Source organism: Pogona vitticeps, chromosome 9 (genome assembly GCF_051106095.1).
Source record: "Pogona vitticeps strain Pit_001003342236 chromosome 9, PviZW2.1, whole genome shotgun sequence".
Taxonomy (NCBI): Eukaryota; Metazoa; Chordata; class Lepidosauria; order Squamata; family Agamidae; genus Pogona; species Pogona vitticeps.
The window spans coordinates 15,849,216-15,867,738 of NC_135791.1; the positions used below are offsets into that span (position 1 = coordinate 15,849,216).

At 43.0% G+C, this 18,523-nt stretch overlaps 1 protein-coding gene across 9 annotated transcripts in view; it reads right to left on the bottom strand.

The window, feature by feature from the left end:
• Positions 1 to 18,523, bottom strand: part of EYA3 (EYA transcriptional coactivator and phosphatase 3) — a 97,702-nt gene that overhangs the window by 39,389 nt on the left and 39,790 nt on the right. For 7 of the 9 annotated variants that reach the window (XM_072980110.2, XM_020810533.3, XM_078380215.1 and 4 more), the window contains 4 exons: positions 12,414 to 12,457; positions 8,039 to 8,118; positions 6,764 to 6,830; positions 1,299 to 1,441 (listed from right to left, as the gene is read on the bottom strand). In XM_072980110.2, coding sequence (XP_072836211.1) covers positions 1,299 to 1,441; positions 6,764 to 6,830; positions 8,039 to 8,118; positions 12,414 to 12,457 — 334 coding nt within the window. Of the gene's footprint in view, positions 1 to 1,298; positions 1,442 to 6,763; positions 6,831 to 8,038; positions 8,119 to 8,217; positions 9,363 to 12,413; positions 12,458 to 18,523 lie in introns of those variants that run through there. The other 2 variants (XM_078380218.1, XM_078380219.1) reach the window with 2 other exon arrangements.

The following is an 18,523-nucleotide window of genomic DNA, read 5'->3' on the forward strand; positions in this document are numbered from 1 at the left end:
TAAGACATTTAGAAAGAGAAATAAAAAGTGGTTTTACTGCCAGGAAATTCTTTTGAGAATCCTTCCAAAGGTGTGTTTGTGCCACCTGCCCACATCCCCACCAACTAAACCTCTTTTTTTGGGGTAGTGTGACATCAGAGGGTGACCATTAGCCTCTGATGTCACATGTAAAAGGATGTGATCTTTATACTCACACAGTTTAAGACTTTATAAATGAATCTTGTTGCTGACAGCTTCACCTAAGTTCCTAATACCGTTTCCCCAAAAATAGGACCTAACCTGAAAATAAGCCCTTGTATAATTTTTCAGGATGCTCGTAATATATAAGTCCTAACCAAAAAAGAAGCCACCCTTAAGTGAAACCCTGCCCTCCACCCTTGTGCAGCAACCAGAAGAAGACATGACTGTAAAATAAAAGATCCCCTGAAAATAAGCCCTAATACATTTTTGCAGCAAAAATTAATATAAGACCCCGTCTTATTTTCGGGGTAACACAGTACAAGTCACTCTAAGGCAAAAGCTCCAGTGATTATTCAAGTGCAAGGAACACATTTTCTTCCTTCCCTTCCAGATCAATCTACCTCCTCATGCTATTGTTACTGTATTGTCTGGATTTCTTATTTGCTGTAAATCAGAGTAATACCTGGCACTAAACTGGGTGATATATAAGTATATGAAACAAACAAACATCAGTTCATATACTGTAGTAGCAAATATGCCTTTATCACCCACTCTCTTTCCTGCCCTGGCATCTTCCAAATGTGTTAGACAACAAGTCCCATCATACCCAAACCAGAATGCTCACTGGCCTTGCTGGTTGGGTATGGTGAGATAGTTCAACTCATCTGAAGGTTGCAGAGTGGGGGGGGGGGAGGAAGGCTGATATACACAGGGAAAAATCCCCAATAATATTGTTAGTCACACTGTTGTGTTGTGAGTTGTCCATGTGAAACATTTTAGCAGGACACCTTAAAAGCAGAAGGACTCAAGACAACTTGAGATCCTAGACCCACTTACTGAAAGGAGATCAGGCAAAATCCAAGGAAACAAAACAAAACAAAGACAAAAACATGTGGCACGTTAAAGACTAATTATTATATTTTAATGTGACATCTCCACTTCATCAGACATAAGGAAACCAGCTGATGAAGTGGATGTGTCCAGAAAAGCTCACATTAAAATATAATAGTTGGCCTTTAATGTGTTACATTTGTCTTTTTTATTTTGTTTTGTTTCTTTGGATTTTGCCTGATATGGTTGCACAAACTAACATGGCTACCTCTTCCAAAATGACTTACCGAAAGGAGGTAGTCCATAGGCTTGGGTTGTCTGAGGATACACAGCGTAAGTCTGTGACTGTTGTAGTGCTTGGTATTGAGTTTGATCAGAGTAAGAGGGCATTGTTTCAGATACAGGTACAGAAAGAACATGTGCATATGGCCTGTAAAAAAGGGGGTCAGGGCAAGAATTTTTGTCATTAAGCAATTCTATAATTTTGTCAAAAGTGCTAAATTGTATTGTTCTAATGCTATATCCCTCCTGTCCCTAAGATCAACTTGGCCCTCAATAGTGAGAGCAGCATTACAGAGGACACATGTCTTCCTGGGACAGGTTCAATCACCTCCCTTTTCTTCTGATAATGTAATCCTCCCCAAGATAAGAATTTCAAGAACTGATCCTTGTGTTTGCCACTTTTCTTTGCCCTCCTCATCCATTTTTCTTTTTGTGGCACATCTTTTCAAGTGTATGCCTGCAAATAGAGATTGACTTGTTTTACTGACTGTATGTAACATGCCATGTGGATCTTTTTGGAGAGACAGGCTTGTTAAAAAGTGCTGTTAACGACGACACAATCTGTCACAAGTATTCTTAGTCCTCAGAAGAGAAACTGCAGACAACTTCAAATCCCTGTTGCCTGGGAACAAGTAGGTTACTCACCATAACGATGGTTCTTCAAGTGGTGATCCATGTATCCACCCAAAAGGGGTTTGTGCCTGCCTGAACACTGTTTCGGAAAGTTCCAGATCCTGAAAAACAAAAGTGCCTCTCTGCCTATACTGCTCAAGAATGGCCCCATTCTCCTCAGTCCCAGTTGTCTGCCGCAAGGGAAAAAAGAAGGGTGAAACAAGGGGGAGGTGGACATGATGTGTGGACACATGGGTCGCCACTCAAAGACCCAGTTAGGGTAAGTAACCAAGTCTTCTTCGTGGTGTCCATGTATGCACACAAAATGGGTGATTAGCAAGCTACAGTTAGGAGGTAGGAGTTACGCCAGGACAGAACAGCCCTGTCAGAGTCTGGGTTGTGCACGGTTTCCTTCAACAGCAGGGGCAAAGGCACCAGGACCAAGCCAACAGCACAGAGGGCCAAGCCCACATGGACTAACTAGCCACGATAGGAGCACAGGAGCGGAAACCGGAGCACCAGGACTGGAACCAGGCTGCAGGAGTGGGAGCACTGAGCCGGAGCAGGAATGCAGAGTCAAAGCAAGAACAGAAGCTGGAACAGGAGCCGGAGCGCAAGGGCTCAGGGATTCAAGAGCACGGGAACACAGGAGCAGGAACAGCACAGCTGAAGTCCTATGTTGCTGAAGCAGCTTTTGGGAGGGAGAGTCATTCCTTAAGTAGGCCTTCCCTCAGGACTCCCAGATGGACCTCATGAGAGCCCCCGCAGCTGTTGCCCCGGCAGGGATTAATCCTGCAAATGCTAGACTCTTCCTGGCACCAAACTGGCCCCGATCCTGCAGCTGCCAGGGCAGTGGTGCAGGAGAAGCCCTGCCACCACCCAGATCCTAACAAGCTCTTCTAAATGCAGCTTCTTTCTGAGCCCTGAGGTCTAGCCCATAGTGTCTGACAAATGGCAATGGCCTGGACCATGTAGATGGTCAGCACATCTTTTAGATGTCTATGCCACATATGAAAGTGGTGGATGAGGAATCTCCCCTGGTGGAATGACTGCAGAAAGCCCAAGGCAGAGGTTCGTTTGCCAGTTTGCCAGTCAAGGTGATAGCCTGAGAGATCCCTTTAGAGAAACATGGCGAGGAGACTGGGTTTTTTGGGATCTTGGTAAGAGAGTAATTGTCTGGTTGTTTAAAGTCTTTTGCCCTGTCTAGGTAAAAGGCCAACGACCGCCTGACATACAAGGAATGGAGTGACTGTTTCAGGTCATTCTGCAGAGGAGTATTGAAGGTCGTTAAGAGGTCGAGACATGTGAAAACGGGATGCCACCTTGGGTAAGAAGATAGCGTTGTGGGTGAATTGAGATGTGGAAATACATGTCTCCCTGTTGAAGCAGGAGAAGAATGGACTGTAACGTCACTCCACATTCTGGGGTGATGAACCTGTTGAGGGTGCATAGATCCAAACTGGGATGCAGCCCTCCATCCCTTTTGGGTCCAGAAAAGTACAAGGAGGAGAAGCCATCCCAGGTGAGATGGATATGCAGTTTTCAGATGGCTTCTTTCTTCAGCAGTGTGAGGATTTCCACCTGAAAGATGGGGGAGGGTGGAGTGCATCAGACACCACCTGTGGGTGGAAGAGAAGAAAACTCCATTGCATATCCATGGATTATCATGTTGAGAACCCATGCATCTGAAGCGGTGGTGTCCCGAATATGGATGAACAGTGCTAAGTGTATGTAACTCTGGTGATGTGGGATGATGGCAAGAAGGGGATGCGTGCATCAAGCTCAGGCTGGATAGAATCAAAACTGTTATCAAGGTTTCCTGTCTGTCTTCTTAGTGAAAGCTGTTTCCTTGTATCTGGTGGAAAAGAAAGCAGGGATGAAGCATTGGTGAGCAACCAATCTGATGCCTTGGACCATTCAGATGGTGACTTGCAGTTAGAGTATGGAGGGGATCTCTTCCAGTGAGGGCAGAAGTGTGAAGTTGTTGGGTGGCATGTATTTATTCCCATCTTCTTTGCATTGGTTTTCTTTTTGTGGAGGTCCTGCGTAAAATCATCACCTTTCATCATTGAAGAGGCCCTCTCTGTCAAAAAGGAGGCCTTTTATGCAGAACTTAGAAGGCCTGCTGAGCAGAACCAGGCATGCCTACGCAGATTGATGCTTGCTTCCATGCTCTTCGCCACATCGTTGGCCACTTGTTGGATGGAATGGGTTTGCTTTAAAGCCAGAGATTATGCTTCTTGCTGAAAGGAAATGGCGAGAGACATTTTGTCCGGTGGTAAAGTGGCAATGATGGTCTGAAATTTCTTCCAGATGAATTGATGTTAGGCACCCATCATGGCCTAGTAATTAGCTATGTGCATGTAGAGTGCCACAGAGGAACAAACCTTACAAGCAAGCAGGTTGTTTGTGACTTTCCTTATTATTTGGAGCATCACAGGAAAAGCTCCTGGATCTCATTTGGGTCCTCTGGTTAATGACAGAGTTCAGTATGGGGTATTTAAACAGAACTTAGCTTTGTCCTGTTGTGGACCCTGTACAAATTATTGATTCTTCAAGCTGTCGGTGCGATTGAGGAAGTTTTTTGCCAGGACTGGATGGATGATGATGTTTGTCAGGGTATCAAGCATCGCCATTTTGATGGGTATGTTTGTCTTTTTATGAACATAGTCAAAACATGCATCTTTGGCTAGTAGTACTGGTGTGAATACCAGCAGATGTATTTTGCAATCCTCTCTTTGAACACTGGAATCAGATGAGGATTCTGGGACAGCAATAGCGTCCATCCCCTGCTCCCATCAGAAGCAGCAGAGCGATAATCTGATTATATTTCTCCTGCAGAATGGAAGGTGTTGTGAGCAGACAATGTGGTGATTGTGAGTTAGGTAAAAAGTCTGGATTAGGGAGAGGTAGAAGCACCTCAGATGAGGTGAGTCGGACAGCCAGGGTGGATGATGGGGGGGGAGGGGATACTGGCTGTCGGTGCTGGCCCCATGGAAGACACAAGGTAGTGGACTGGTGTGGGGGTCTAGATAAATTCCAAAGTGCCCGAAGAAACTGCGACAAACTCACAGCCACCGGGAGTTCAGTCTCAAAGGCTGGTAAAGTAGGTTTCTCAAGATCAAGGGCAATCATGTGTGCACAATCAAGACCTGCTGCACTCCTGGGATTGATGGTGACTTCTATATGACTGGGAAGGCCATCCCATACCCCATACATGAAGCAAGGAGGGCAGAAGAAAGATGCACGGTACACATCCTCACAATATAGAGAGCTCGTCAAAGGGGACCTGGAATAGCATAGTCAAAACTGACATGGTGGGGATTGTGAAGCTGAGTGTGATCTGGACCTCCTATTCTCCCTGTCATGATGTCTCAGTTGTGGAGACAGCTGGTAAGGGCAAGGGGATCTCAATTTCAACAATTGCCCGTCCTTGAACAGTGGAGGCAAGGATTGCTCTCTCAATGAGATCCAAGGAGATGGTGCTCTGAGTGAGGTAGTGACACTGCACAGAGGAACTCAGGCACTCACCCTCTGAGACTAAGATCATATACTCGGTGACAGAAGTATGAGCAGCAATAAGCTGGTCTGTGTCATTCCCCAGCAAAGCCAGCCGACCCATTTAAGAACTTGAAATCACACTCAGAGGGGAATTCATGGCTCAAAGGAATTGTTCCCAAAGAAAGGATCGAAGCCAGAACTGGAGATTTTTGAGTGTAGGAGTGGTGAAGCTCTTTTACAAGACTGAACTGAATGAGTTTCTCCTAGGCAAAATGGGCAAGTATTATGCCCATCAGATTGGAGAATGTTTTTGCCACAAGTGGCACACTTTTTCATGAAAGCAGAGGATATAAATCACTAGGAAAGGGGGATAGCAAAGCCATGGGGAAAGGGGGATAATAGAACTGAAAAGGCTAAACCCTCTATCATTCTCTCTCTCTCTCTATTCTTTTTTTTATTACAGAAAGATGGGAAAGAAAGGAAGGAGAAGAAAAAGGCAGAGGACTTATCAAAAAAGACAAAGGTAAGTGAAGCAGAGGTTCTAGAGCAGTCCTTCATGTGCTGTTGCAGTGTGGACAAAAAAGGACTGAAGAGAGCGGGCCACACTTGTGCAGTATAGGCAGAGAGGCACGTTCATTTTTGAGGCTCTGGAACGTTCTGAAAAGGTGTCCGTGCAGGCACAAAGCCCTTTTGTGTGCATACATGAACTGGACATAACTGGACACAATACACAGTATCTAGAAATAACACGGGTCTTTCTCTGTCTGTTACTCACACTCAACCGTGAGGGATGTATATATGTTTTAAAACACAGCAGTGTGTGTTTCCAAGTGCACTGCACACTCCTGTTTCCTAGAAGGTGTAAGCAATCCAGAAGCTGTATGTGTTATCAATAAAATGGGACAAATAAAAATTGGGAGAAGCAAATGCATTGCTTCTCCCAATTTAATGAATTCTCCCCAGTAGAAAGGGAGATTTTATGTGGGTGAATCTCACTAACTGAAAGGGAAAGTCCCCCTTCCCCCTTTTAATAACCCCTTAACCAACTACAGGCAAAAATGTTACAAAATTAAAAGTGACTGCTTTTCTATCAATGTAAAGGTCAGAATCCTATGGCTTGCGCAACTGTGTAAGGACAACCATCAAGTGGAGTAGGAGACATTTTAACACTGTCCTCTGTTTGAACAATCAGACATAAAACTGAGAGCTGGCAAAAGCACTGGCACGGTTTTCTGCAACAGGATTCTGGCCAAACAGTTTAAAGACAAAAATTATCTAAATTTGCTAAAACATGACCATAGTTTGCACTCTAGATAAAGAAAGAACTGATTATGGTGAACTAAACTATTCAACTTACTTTGTAGAATACATCTGTGAGGTATATTCATTTGATGACCTTGAGATGTAATCAGTGCATGGCATGACTGAAAAAGATATATATATATATATATGACTGCATGCAAATAATTATGGATTCTCTCTCTCTAATGCAGGCCTCTTTGACCCAGCATAATCTGGACATGCTTCCCATAACTGGACTATGATGTGAAGACAATGCTGGACTAGACAAAACTTTGAGTGATCCAGCCAGGCTCTTAGGAATTCCAATGGCACCAGATCCCCCCTTCCTTCTTTCAGAAGTAGTGATGACCAGAGTTCTAGTTCAAGTTTTTCAAGATCTAGAGAAACTCCGTGTGAACAAAGATTACACTTGAGGCTTTTTAAGTTAGGAAAAAAGCTCAGGCAGAGGGACATGATAAAGGTGTATAGAGTTATATATGATGTCTAAATATTTATTTATTTGATTTATATCCCGCCCATCTGGTCTGGTCGACCACTCTAAATAACAGATTGGGGGAAATTTGTTTCTCATAATAGCATCCGAGATTACCCCACATAGTTTCTGATAGGAGGTTCAAAGATTAAAAGAAATTATACAGCGTATAGTTAAAGAGGATGGAATGTGTGGTGATGGCCACTAACTTGGATAGCTTTGAAAAGCAGTTAGACAAAGTCATGGATAACAAAGCTACCAAGAACTAATGACCACGATGGTGATAAAGGTATCAGATGTAGGTTTCTTCTCAGCAGCCAAAATCCTGTTGCTTAGTATAGTAAATAGCACTAGAGTAGTTTTATTGAATCAATGGGCATTTGGTGAATCAACTACTCTGTTGGTTCCACTGTTTCAAATTGGCCTACTCTAACTGTGACTTACTTTAACATAGTGAGTCATAGTTAGAGTAGACCAATTTGAATCAATCAATGGAAACAATGAAGGAGATAATTTACTAAATTCCCATTGTTCAATAGGCCTACACTAGTGTGGTGTTAAGAAAGAGGATTTGGGCCAATATTGTGTGGCAGGGAGCAAGAGTGAAAAAAAGCATTGAAGAAAGTTGAAAAATGAAAAGATCAAACAAAGAAGTGAGTTTTTTAAAAAGTATTTGGGGATTTTGTACAAATGTTCCCATGAGAGAAACTCCTTTCAAAATCTGCTGGTAAGCACTGATCCCTGTGTGGGCAAAGTATGTGTTCTAAACCTTTGGGAATAATGCTTATAATTTAAAATTCAAATGCATGAAACAATCCACTTCTAACTATAAAGACAGACAAGAAAAAAGACACTCACTTTCACTGGACATGGATAGGTTTGGACCAAGGCTGGAGGATTCTGGTTTCTGATTACTGCTGTCTGTGCTGTTCACTTGCCTGAAAATATCAATATGAACATGGGAGCTGTTATCACTCTTTGTATACAAAACAACTCACTTAGTTTGGACATCATGCCAAATCACAGTTTCTGCTAACCTTAGACAGGAGCCCACATCATCTGAGTTGCTTTCATGTTCCATCAGTTTAGCAGTTGGCTCCAAAGGTTTCGAAATTTCACAATGGAGCTTGGAAAGAAGTTTGCATTGTGATTTGGTATCATGGATAAGCAGACACTTCTGAACCACTGTTTATAAACTGGCGCAGTGTCAGCTACAAGACCAAACTGCAATTTTCAGTGTTAGGTCTGAATGCATAGCTTTGAAATGGAGTTATTATATCATAGTTTAACAGCTAGAATGGAATAACACGGGAGTATATTACCTTCATTCTAACTACTCCTCTTTTTCTATTCTGACATCCTAGTTTAATTAAACCATAGTTGTTACACTGGAAATAAGGAATTTAGTTTAATATCAGCTTACAAACTTTAGACAAATTCAAACTGTGGTCAAAAAAATTATATGACTAAACTGATACAAAGCCACATTTCATGTTGGTTGCAATAGGAAGAGGTGAATGACAGTAACAGTGATACATTCTGTTGAATAATTCTACAGTGGTCATTTCAGTAATTAAATAAATGCATTCCAACAAACCATAATTTACAAGTAGAAGCCATGATAAAAAGTGGACATGATAAAGGACAAAAATGGTACAGACCTCACAGAAGCAGAAGAGGTGGCAAGAATACACAGAGGAATCATACCAGAAAGATCTGGATGTCCCGGACAACCCAGATAGTGTGGTTGCTGACCTTGAGTTAGACAGCCTGAGTGAAGCCAAGTGGGCCTTAGAAAGCATGGCTAACAACAAGCCCAGTGGAGGTGATGGCATTCCAGTCAAACTATTTAAAATCTAAAAAGATGAAGCTGTTAAGGCGCTACACTCAATATGCCAGCAAGTATGGAAAACTCAGCAGAGGCCTGAGGATTAAAATAGTTTACATCCCAATCTCAAATAAGGGAAGTGCCAAACAATGCTCCAACTACCGTACAACTGCACTCATTTCACATGCTAGCAAGGTTATGCTCAAAATTCTACAAGGTAGGCTTCAGCAGTATGTGGACCAAGAACTCTCAGAAGTACAAGCTGGATTTTGAAGGGGCAGAGGAATTAGAGACCAAATTGCTAACATGCAATGGATTATGGAGAAAGCCAGAGAGTTCCAGAAAAACATCTACTTCTGCCTCCTTGACTACGCAAAAGCCCTTGACTGTGTGGACCACAGCAAACTATGGCAAGTCCTTAAAGAAATGGGAGTGCCTGACCACCTTATCTATCTCCTGAGAAACCTATATGTGGGACAGGAAGAACTGGATATGGAAACAATTATTGGTTCAAAATTGGGAAAGGAGTACGACAAGGCTGCATATTGTCCCCCTGCTTATTTAACTTATATGCAGAATACATAATGCGAAAGGCAGGACTGGATGAATCCCAAGCCGGAATTAAGACTGTCGGAAGAAATATCAACAACCTCCGATATAGTTTTAAACTAAAAGCACCCACGAAGATCTACTCGGATCACCCGCATGAGTTAGGAGGTGAGGCTGAGGAGCCTGACGCCGAAGGAGGCCCGGAGGGAAAAGACTCGAAGCCGGGCCTTCTCGGCGGTGGCTCCTCGCCTTTGGAATAACCTTCCTCCGGAGATTCACGAGGCCCCTACGCTGGGTACTTTCAAATGCCAGCTGAAAACATGGATGTACATCCAGGCCTTCCCTCCTGTCAACTACTGATTTCTTTTGCTTTGCTATTTATTATTTATTTATTCCTGCACTATTTGTTATTGTTGTATGCTAATGTTTTTATGTTTTTTAAATTGTTTTGATATTCTGTAAGCTGCCCAGAGTGATAAAATATACCAGATGGGCGGGATATAAATCAAACAAACAAACAAACAAACAAAGAAACAAACAAAGATAGATTAGATATATAGATATATAGATATATAGATATATAGATAGATAGATAGATAGATAGATAGATAGATAGATAGATAGATAGATAGATAGATAGATAGATAGATAGATAGATAGATAGATAGATAGATATGCAGATGATACCACTCTGATGGCAGAAAGTGAGGAGAAATTAAAGAACCTCTTAATGAGGGTGAAAAGAGGAGAGCACCAAAACGGTCTGAAGCTCAGCATCAAAAAAACTAAGGCCACTGGTCCCATCACCTCCTGGGAAGTACAAGGGGAAGATATGGAGACAGTGACAGATTTGACTTTCTTGGGCTCCATGATCACTGCAGATGGCGACAGCAGCCACGAAATTAAAAGACTCCTGCTTCTTGGGAGGAAAGTGATGACAAACCTAGACAGCATCTTAAAAAGCAGTGACATCACCTTGCCGACAAAGGTTCACATAGTCAAAGCTATGTTTTTTCCAGTAGCGATGTATGGAAGTTAGAGCTGGACCATAAAGAAGGCTGACCACCGAAGAATTGATGCTTTTGAATTGTGGTGCCAGAGAAGGCTCTTGAGAGTCCCCTGGACTGCAAAGAGAACAAACCTATCCATTTTGAAAGAAATCAACCCTGAGTGTTCACGAAGGACAGATCTTGTAGCTGAGGTTCCAATATTTTGGCCATCTCATGAGAAGAGAAGACTCCCTAGAAAAGACTCTGATGTTGGGAAAGTGTGAGGGCAAGAGGAGAAGGGGATGACAGAGGACAAGATGGTTGGACAGTGTCATCAGAGCTACAGTGGTACTTTGACTTACGAACTTAATCCATATTGGAATTAAATTTGTACGTCAAAAAGTTCGTAAGTCGAGTCAAACTTTCCCTTTGGAATGCATTGAAAACCATTTAATCCGTATCTGCTGTTTTCTGTTCGTATGTTGAGGAGCTGTTTGTAGGTAGAGGCATTAGTTCCCATAGGAACTAATGCAAAGCCGGTTAATCTGTATTCTACAACTAGGGGGCGATTTTTCTTCTTCTTTTGACCTAAGGTGAACTTGGGTCAAAAAAGAGCAGGAAAGGGTTTTTTCCCCTTTTTTGGTTTGTAAGTCGCAGCTCCATTCACAGGTCGAAACAACTTTTTGCAAACTAAGCTGTTCGTAACTCGAATCGTTCATAAGTCGAGGTACCATTGTACCAACATGAATTTGACCAAACTCTGGGAGGCAGTGGAAGACAGGAGGGCCTGGCATGCTCTGGTCCATGGGGTCACGAAGAGTCAGACACAACTTAACAACTAAACAAGAACAAAGCAGCCAAATCAGAATTCAGAAGCACAGCTTGAAGCTGTTCTGCAGAGTGCCATACATTGTGAAAACTTTCATCTGACATTACATGTGAAGCAAATTTCACCACCCTCAGGTGCCATCTAGGCACAGCATCTGAGGAAGAGTATGAGCGAGGCATGTTCATAAACCATAGTTTGCCTGTGTGGATCAAAGAAACATTCACATGGACTTTAAGATTAAATTATTATCATGTGGCTATATATCTGTGTGTAATCTGTGTGTAGAAGATGGCCACAATTTTCAGCACCAGAAAGAGAGAGAGGGAGGGAGAGAGAGAAAGAGAGAGGAAAGGAAGGTCGTCGTCATCATCATCTTAGAACTGCACAGCTGGAAGGGACCCTATGGATCTCCTGTCAAGGAGGCACAGCCAGAATTTGAGCTATCCAGCAGTTTCTCTGACAAGTCACTGTATAACACATCTGCAATATGGATGAAGGAATTACAGGCAGTTCTTCTGTTTCACCATTTTCACTTTTTTTCTATGCAATAACTTATTCCAACAGAGTGCTGTATCTGGACCCTGTCTCCTCTGTAATTCAGGTTCAGGTTTTACTTACCAAATTCACAACAAAGTCATGTTTTTGACTTGGCTCTTTTCTTACATTTCTGAAATGCCAATATGACTTACTTTACAGAATTGTCAAAATTACTAAAGCAAGGGTCTGTTGTGTCTAAACTGTACTAAAACAAGGTACAGGAAAAATACAGAAAGCAACAGCGCGCGCGCGCACACACACACACACACACACACACACACACACACACACACACACACACACACACACACACACACACACACACACACACACACACACACACACACACACAAATTAAGCTAATTCTTAACAAGAGCAAAATAAATGAAACTTACAGTATTAGCCACTACTTACATAAACCCCACTTGGTTCAGTGGGTCTTCTCAAGTTGAAACTAAAATTGGACTTTGTGCATAGTAAATAAATGCAGTGATTACACACCTTAACAGCTGTTCGCCCGACTCCTGCATCTTGGCTTTTTTCATCTGCAGACACAAACATTTTTGAAGATATCGGGTTATCATTAATACAATCCCCGCTGACAAAGTAAGACTCCACACTGCTGACAATAAAGATATTTATGTTTGGCTAAACATAAACAACAACACATGAGTGACAATGAGTTGACTGAGAAGTCATGAAAATGAGGAGATGGTATGAGCCCAAGATTTCATGTGCTTCTTTCTTCCCATCCCTCCTTTTTCATATCTGAAAGGGACAGAAAACTGACTTTAAACTAACTTCCATTCTCTGTAACACAGAATCTCTTTTTAAATCTTACAATAGGTAAAAGCAAGGAAAGATCAAATAACTGGTTTAGATCTTAAATTGTTCCCACTATTAATAGTCATTACAGGGAACTGTATTTAGTTTAAAACCAAATATTTATCCTCCTTCTAAGGACAAATGGAGAGGGGGTGGGGGAGAAAGAGACCTGCCACAGACCCTGTGGTGTAGTAAGAATACAGTAAGAATCTAGTGTAGCAAGAATCTCTGCTATACCTAAACAGAGCCAAAGTCTCTTGTATTTTGATTGTTCCCTGGCAGCACATATCACATCTAGGCTACTCCCTTCTCATCCAGGTTTACCCACAGTTCTGTTGCTCTGCAACTAAGCACTTGTTCCTTTCTTGCTATGTCCAGCTGTCCTCCTCAGGCTGTTAAATTCTGTGGCCAAAACCAAAATTGATGCTTAAAAAACAAGTTGATTACAGCAAATAGTTGTTACTGCAAACAGGAAACTCTATTCAGAAAAATACTAACTATTCCAGTAGTGGTTGCAGATGATAAAAGTTAATCTGAACATCTAGTTCTGAAAATTCCAAATGGGCAATCGTATTAACCTGGTGCCACAAAAGACAACAAAGAGTCTTATAGCATCATAAAGTTTAGCAGCTTTTACTTGTTACAAACTTTTGTAGTCTTCAGCATACTGCATGTGTACAGCATACTGCCAAATGAAATTTACTGTTTTTTTAAGGTGCCACTAGACCAATGGTCTGGGAACAGGGGTAAATTATCCCAAATGGGGTAAAAGTGAAAATCCTGGGGGTAATGAGCAGAGCGCTACCCCTCCCTCCCATACCTACCCCCTGCAGCCAAACCTCAAATTGTAAGCCAACTCTCCCTGTTACTTCCTTGGTTGCAGGAGGGCACTTGTAAATCTGTTCTTTCAGAGATCAGAGATAAGCCTGCTTGATTGATTACAGCTGTGGAATAGCCCCGGGCAGTCAACCAATCTGGGGCTTGTGAATGACTGCTTCCGCTGGAGATGACTGCAAGCAAGCAGGAGGAGGGAAAGGATCCAGTTAACGAGGGAAGGAAGGGAAAGAAGGTGCAAGAGACCGAGGGCTTCATCAAGCTTATTTAAATGTATGCAGAAAATGTATGGATGGAGGGAGAGAGGGTGGGTGAATGTGTATGTGTGTGTGAGAGAGAGAGAGAGGGAGAGAGAAAGAGAGACTCAAAACTATGAAAAAAAGGAACAGGCAAGATTTGAATTAAGGTGGGAAAAAAGTGTGGCTTCACCAAGCTTGCTTAAATATACAGTATGGAGAAAAATCAAGGGGGTAATGTCAGCTTATATAAATTTTTTGGGGGGTAAAAGGTAAAAAAGTTCCCGGACTCCTGCACTAGACTCTGCTGTTCTTCCAGTTTTGAAAATGATCAATGAACACAAACAAGCTCTTAGCGGATCTATTAAAAGTTACAATCAATAGTTTGAAGCAGGTTTCTAATTATGGTTTGCATGCCGAATCTGTTCTGGTTAGAAGGCATGCTTCAGTACATCATCTCAACTAAGTCTCTGCAGTCTGCTTCCAATTTTCCAACTGTGAGTGGGTTCAAGCTTGAGTTCCTTCCATCCTCCCTTTCTTTCCCAAAAAAGTAGCAATGGCTCGTCAAGGTGCATAAACTTTTTATTAACTGTTAACAGGGAACCATGAACAACCACTTTGGTAAGACCAACAGGTCTGTTTAATATGTCTCTTTCTGTCCAACTGTCTTTGAACTTGGGCGTAAAGAATGACTTCACCAATGGGGGTTCACCCCAAAGCGCTCGCGATCCATCGGTTGCTGGGTCAAGTTCCTTAGGTTGGGGCAAATGGTTCCACAACAAGGGTGTACAGCCGATTCTCCTTCTGCAGGCGTATTGGGTTGGGAATTAGGCAATGTTTGCCTCCCTTCTTCCAACAATCATCCCCTTTCGGGTACACATACACTGTCCATTCTACCAACTCTGTTTCTCCCAGTTGCACTGTTATTCCCTCTCTTCTGGTCTCCTCTTAGTGTTGGAATACAGTGGAGTCTTGACTTACGTTTGGCTCCACTTACGAACTTTTCAACCTACGGACTTCTCCGGCCACAAAGTTTCACTTTGACTTGCGGCCGGAGAATCAACCTACAGACCAGAAGGGTGAGGTAGGGAAAGCACCAAATTCAAATTTGGCATTTTCCCCACCTCCCCTTTCCAGTCCGTAGGCTGCAGACCTAAGCCCCAAAAGCCCAAAGCTGATAGCAGGCGTACGGCGGCTTTCGTCTTCCAAAGCTGCCAGCGGTGGAAGGCAGGGAAAGCCGAAAGCCACTCTGCACCCGCTGTCAGCTTTGGGCTTTCAGGGCTTAGAAAGCTGGACCCACTGACCTCTTGTCTCCTGTTCCCGGTGCCCAGAAGGCACCGGGGACAGGAGGTGCCAGTGGGTGCACCTTTCTAAGCTCTGAAAGCCGAAAGCCAATCCGCCCGAAAGCCGCTCCGTGCCCGCTGCCGGCTTTCGGGACTTTGAAAGGTGCACCCACGGGCCTCTTGTCTCCTGTCCCCGGTGCCCTCTGCCTCCTGTCCCCGCAGGGATGAGAGGCAGAGGACAGTGGGGACAGAAGGCAGTGAGTGCAGCTTTGGAAGCCCCGGATTTTTTTCCTCTGGCTGGAACGAATTAAATGATTTTCAATGCATTCCTACGGGAAATGGACCCTCGACCTACGGAATTTTCGACCTGTGGCCACAGTTCCAATACGGATTAATTCCGTAAGTCGAGGATCCACTGTATTGCCTTCTCTCTATCTCCTCAAAAGGTAATTTCACTTGGACTCGCTCTCTGGTTCATGGATCCTCTATTTCTAACCAACCCCATCCGAAGGGTATTTCCTTTTCCTTTTTTTCACTCTTCTTTTTTCTCTCCTCCTCCTGTTCTACTACTGTCTCCAAGTCTACCTCTCCTTTTATCTTTTCCTCCACCTCTGTCACCAGATACCCCTCTTCTATTGGTGCTCCTTTCCTAACCGTTGTTATCCCACCCTTTTCTCCTCTCCTTTCCCACTCTTTTTCTCTTGTATCCCCAATTGAGCCACTGCTGGTAACACAATATAAACAGTTTTGTAACCCTCTGTGGTGGGAGTTTGACAGGACAGCTCATTCTCCTTCTTTCTGGTGGAGGCTTGCTCCTTCTCATACCAACATCACTGTAAAAATTAGAAGGAAATACCAGCTTCTCTAGAAAGGATTGCCAAAGCTTTTCCATAATGCTATGAGCTATAACTACAGTTAAAGATAAGAAATTTTAATTTTCCACATAGCTGGCACATGACACATGTCCATAGCAACTGTAATATGATCACCCAGGAAATTCAAGGACTTGGGGGGGCAGATAGTCATCATGTCTACCCTACCAGTACTCAAACAGAAAAGGAAAGGAAAATACTTTGGGTGGATGACTGGTTACAAAGGTGGTGCTGATGCAAGGGATCTGGATTTTGGGTCCACAGGCTACGTTTTTTGGAAGATGGACTGCTGGCAAGTGATGGGTTACACCTCACAAGAGCTGGGAATAATGTGTTTGGCCACAGCATGAAAAACGTAATCAGGAGGGCTTTAAACTGCATTGGAAAAGGGAGGGAGAAGCAAGCTCAGAGGTAAAGATAGATGAAGGTATATGTAAAAAAAAAGAGGGCCCAATAATAATCTTCAAAAACTGGAGGAAATAAAGCAGGCCGCAGATCACTCAATCTCCGGTGTCTATATACTAATATAGGAAACAAACAAGAAGAACTGGAAATCCTAGTTCAGGAGGGTAAATATGACTTGATAGGCATAACTGAAACTCAGTGAGATGATTTCAGTGAATGAAATACAGCAACTGAAGGATATTAAATGTTTTAAAAGAACAGAGAATATAGAAAGGGAGGTGGAGTTGCAGTATATGTCAAAAACACATATTCCTGCACAGAAATATGGGAGGATGAGCTTGGTTGTCCCATTGAGAGCATCTGGATAAATATAATTGGCATAAAAAACAAAAGGAACATGGCAATTGGAGTCTACTACGAGTCTCATACTGACCACCCAATCAAGAAAAAGGTGCAGATGAAACTTTTGAAAAACAAATTGCAAGAATTTAAAAAAACATGATGTAGTAGTTATCCTGATACCTGTCGGGAGACAAATTCTGCCAAACATAGATCTTCCAAGAAATTCCTGGCTTGTGTGGCTGATAATTTTCTTCTACAAAAACTGGAAAAAGAAATTAAGACTAGCTATCCTGGATGTGGTAGCACTACAGGTTAAACCGCAAAGCCTCTGGGCTGCAAGGTCGAAAGACCAGCAATTCAAATCCATGCGGTGGAGTGAGTTCCTGACACTTGTCCCAGCTCCTACCAACCTAGCAGTTCCAAAGCATGCAAATGCGAGTAGATAAATAGATACCACTACGGTGGGAAGGTAACGGCGTTCTGTGTCTTGTTGTGCTGTCCATGAAAATGTCTATGGACAAACGCTGGCTCTATGGCTTGGAAATGGGGATGAGCACCACCTCCTAGAGTCAGACACAACTGGACAATTAATTGTCAAGGGGAACCTTTACCTTTATCCTGGACTTGATCCTAACCAACAGAGATGACATGGTGGAAGGAGGGCAGTAAGAGGAACTCTGGGGGAAAGTGACCATGTTCTACTTGAGTTCTAGTTTTAAAAGAAACAAAAGCACAGTATAGCTGCACATATACAATGGATTTTAGAAAATCCAGTTTTAATAAGCTCAGAAGAACGATAGGTAAGGTCCCATGGCAAGAAATCATAACAGGAAAAGGAGTCCATGATGGGTAGGAGTTTCTTAAATAAAGGAAATTCTAAAGGCACATGTACAAACAATTCCAACAAGAAAAAAAGATGGAAGACGGGGGGGCACCACAGTGTGGCTTTACAAAAAGCTCAGAGAAACAGGAAGTGGAAGGAAGCCAGGCTACAAAGGAAGAGTGCAGACAAGTAGCAAAGAATTGCAGGGATGGTGTTAGGAAGGCAAAATGAGCTGAGGTTAGCAAGAGATGCTGAAAGCAACAAAAAAGCATTATTTGGGTACATGTGTAGCAAAAGACAGAGAAAAGAAACAATTGCTCAGGTACTCAGTGGGAATGAAAAAATGATAACAAGACAAAAAGAAAAAAGAAAACAGGAAGTGCTCAATTCCTACTTTAGCTTGGTCTTCTCTCAAGATCATCTATGCCAGTGGTGGTGAACCTTTTTGGGCTCGCGTGCCCAAACTGGGGAAACCACCCCCCCCCAAAAAAAAACAATGGGCGGCAGCACCAGAAGTGGCCGCGGTGGCGGCACAGGAAGTGGCGGCAGAAGAGAGAATCCCGGCACAGAGGTGCCTTGAGAGCCCACTCTGGATCCGCTGCCAATACCAGCTGCTCCGGATCCACCTGCCAAAGCGCCAGCACCACGGCTGCGGCCACCTTTTCAAGTTTGTCTGCGTGGGGGGGGGGAGTAACGATCTGGCAACTTATGGCTCCCATGCCATAGGTTCGCCTTCGCTGGTCTATGCTCCTCCAGGCAAATGTAAAGTACAAAGGGAGCAGATAAGACTGCAGTCTGAAATTGATAAACAAAAAGTCAAGGATTACCTTACTATTTTAAATGAGTTCAGATCCCCAGGGGTGGATTAACTGCATCTAAATATATAGAATGAACTGGTGGAAGAGAATGTAGAACCACTGCCTATTATTTTCTTGAAATGATGGAGGATGGACTAATATTGTCCCTGTCTTCAAAAAAGGCAAGAAAGGAA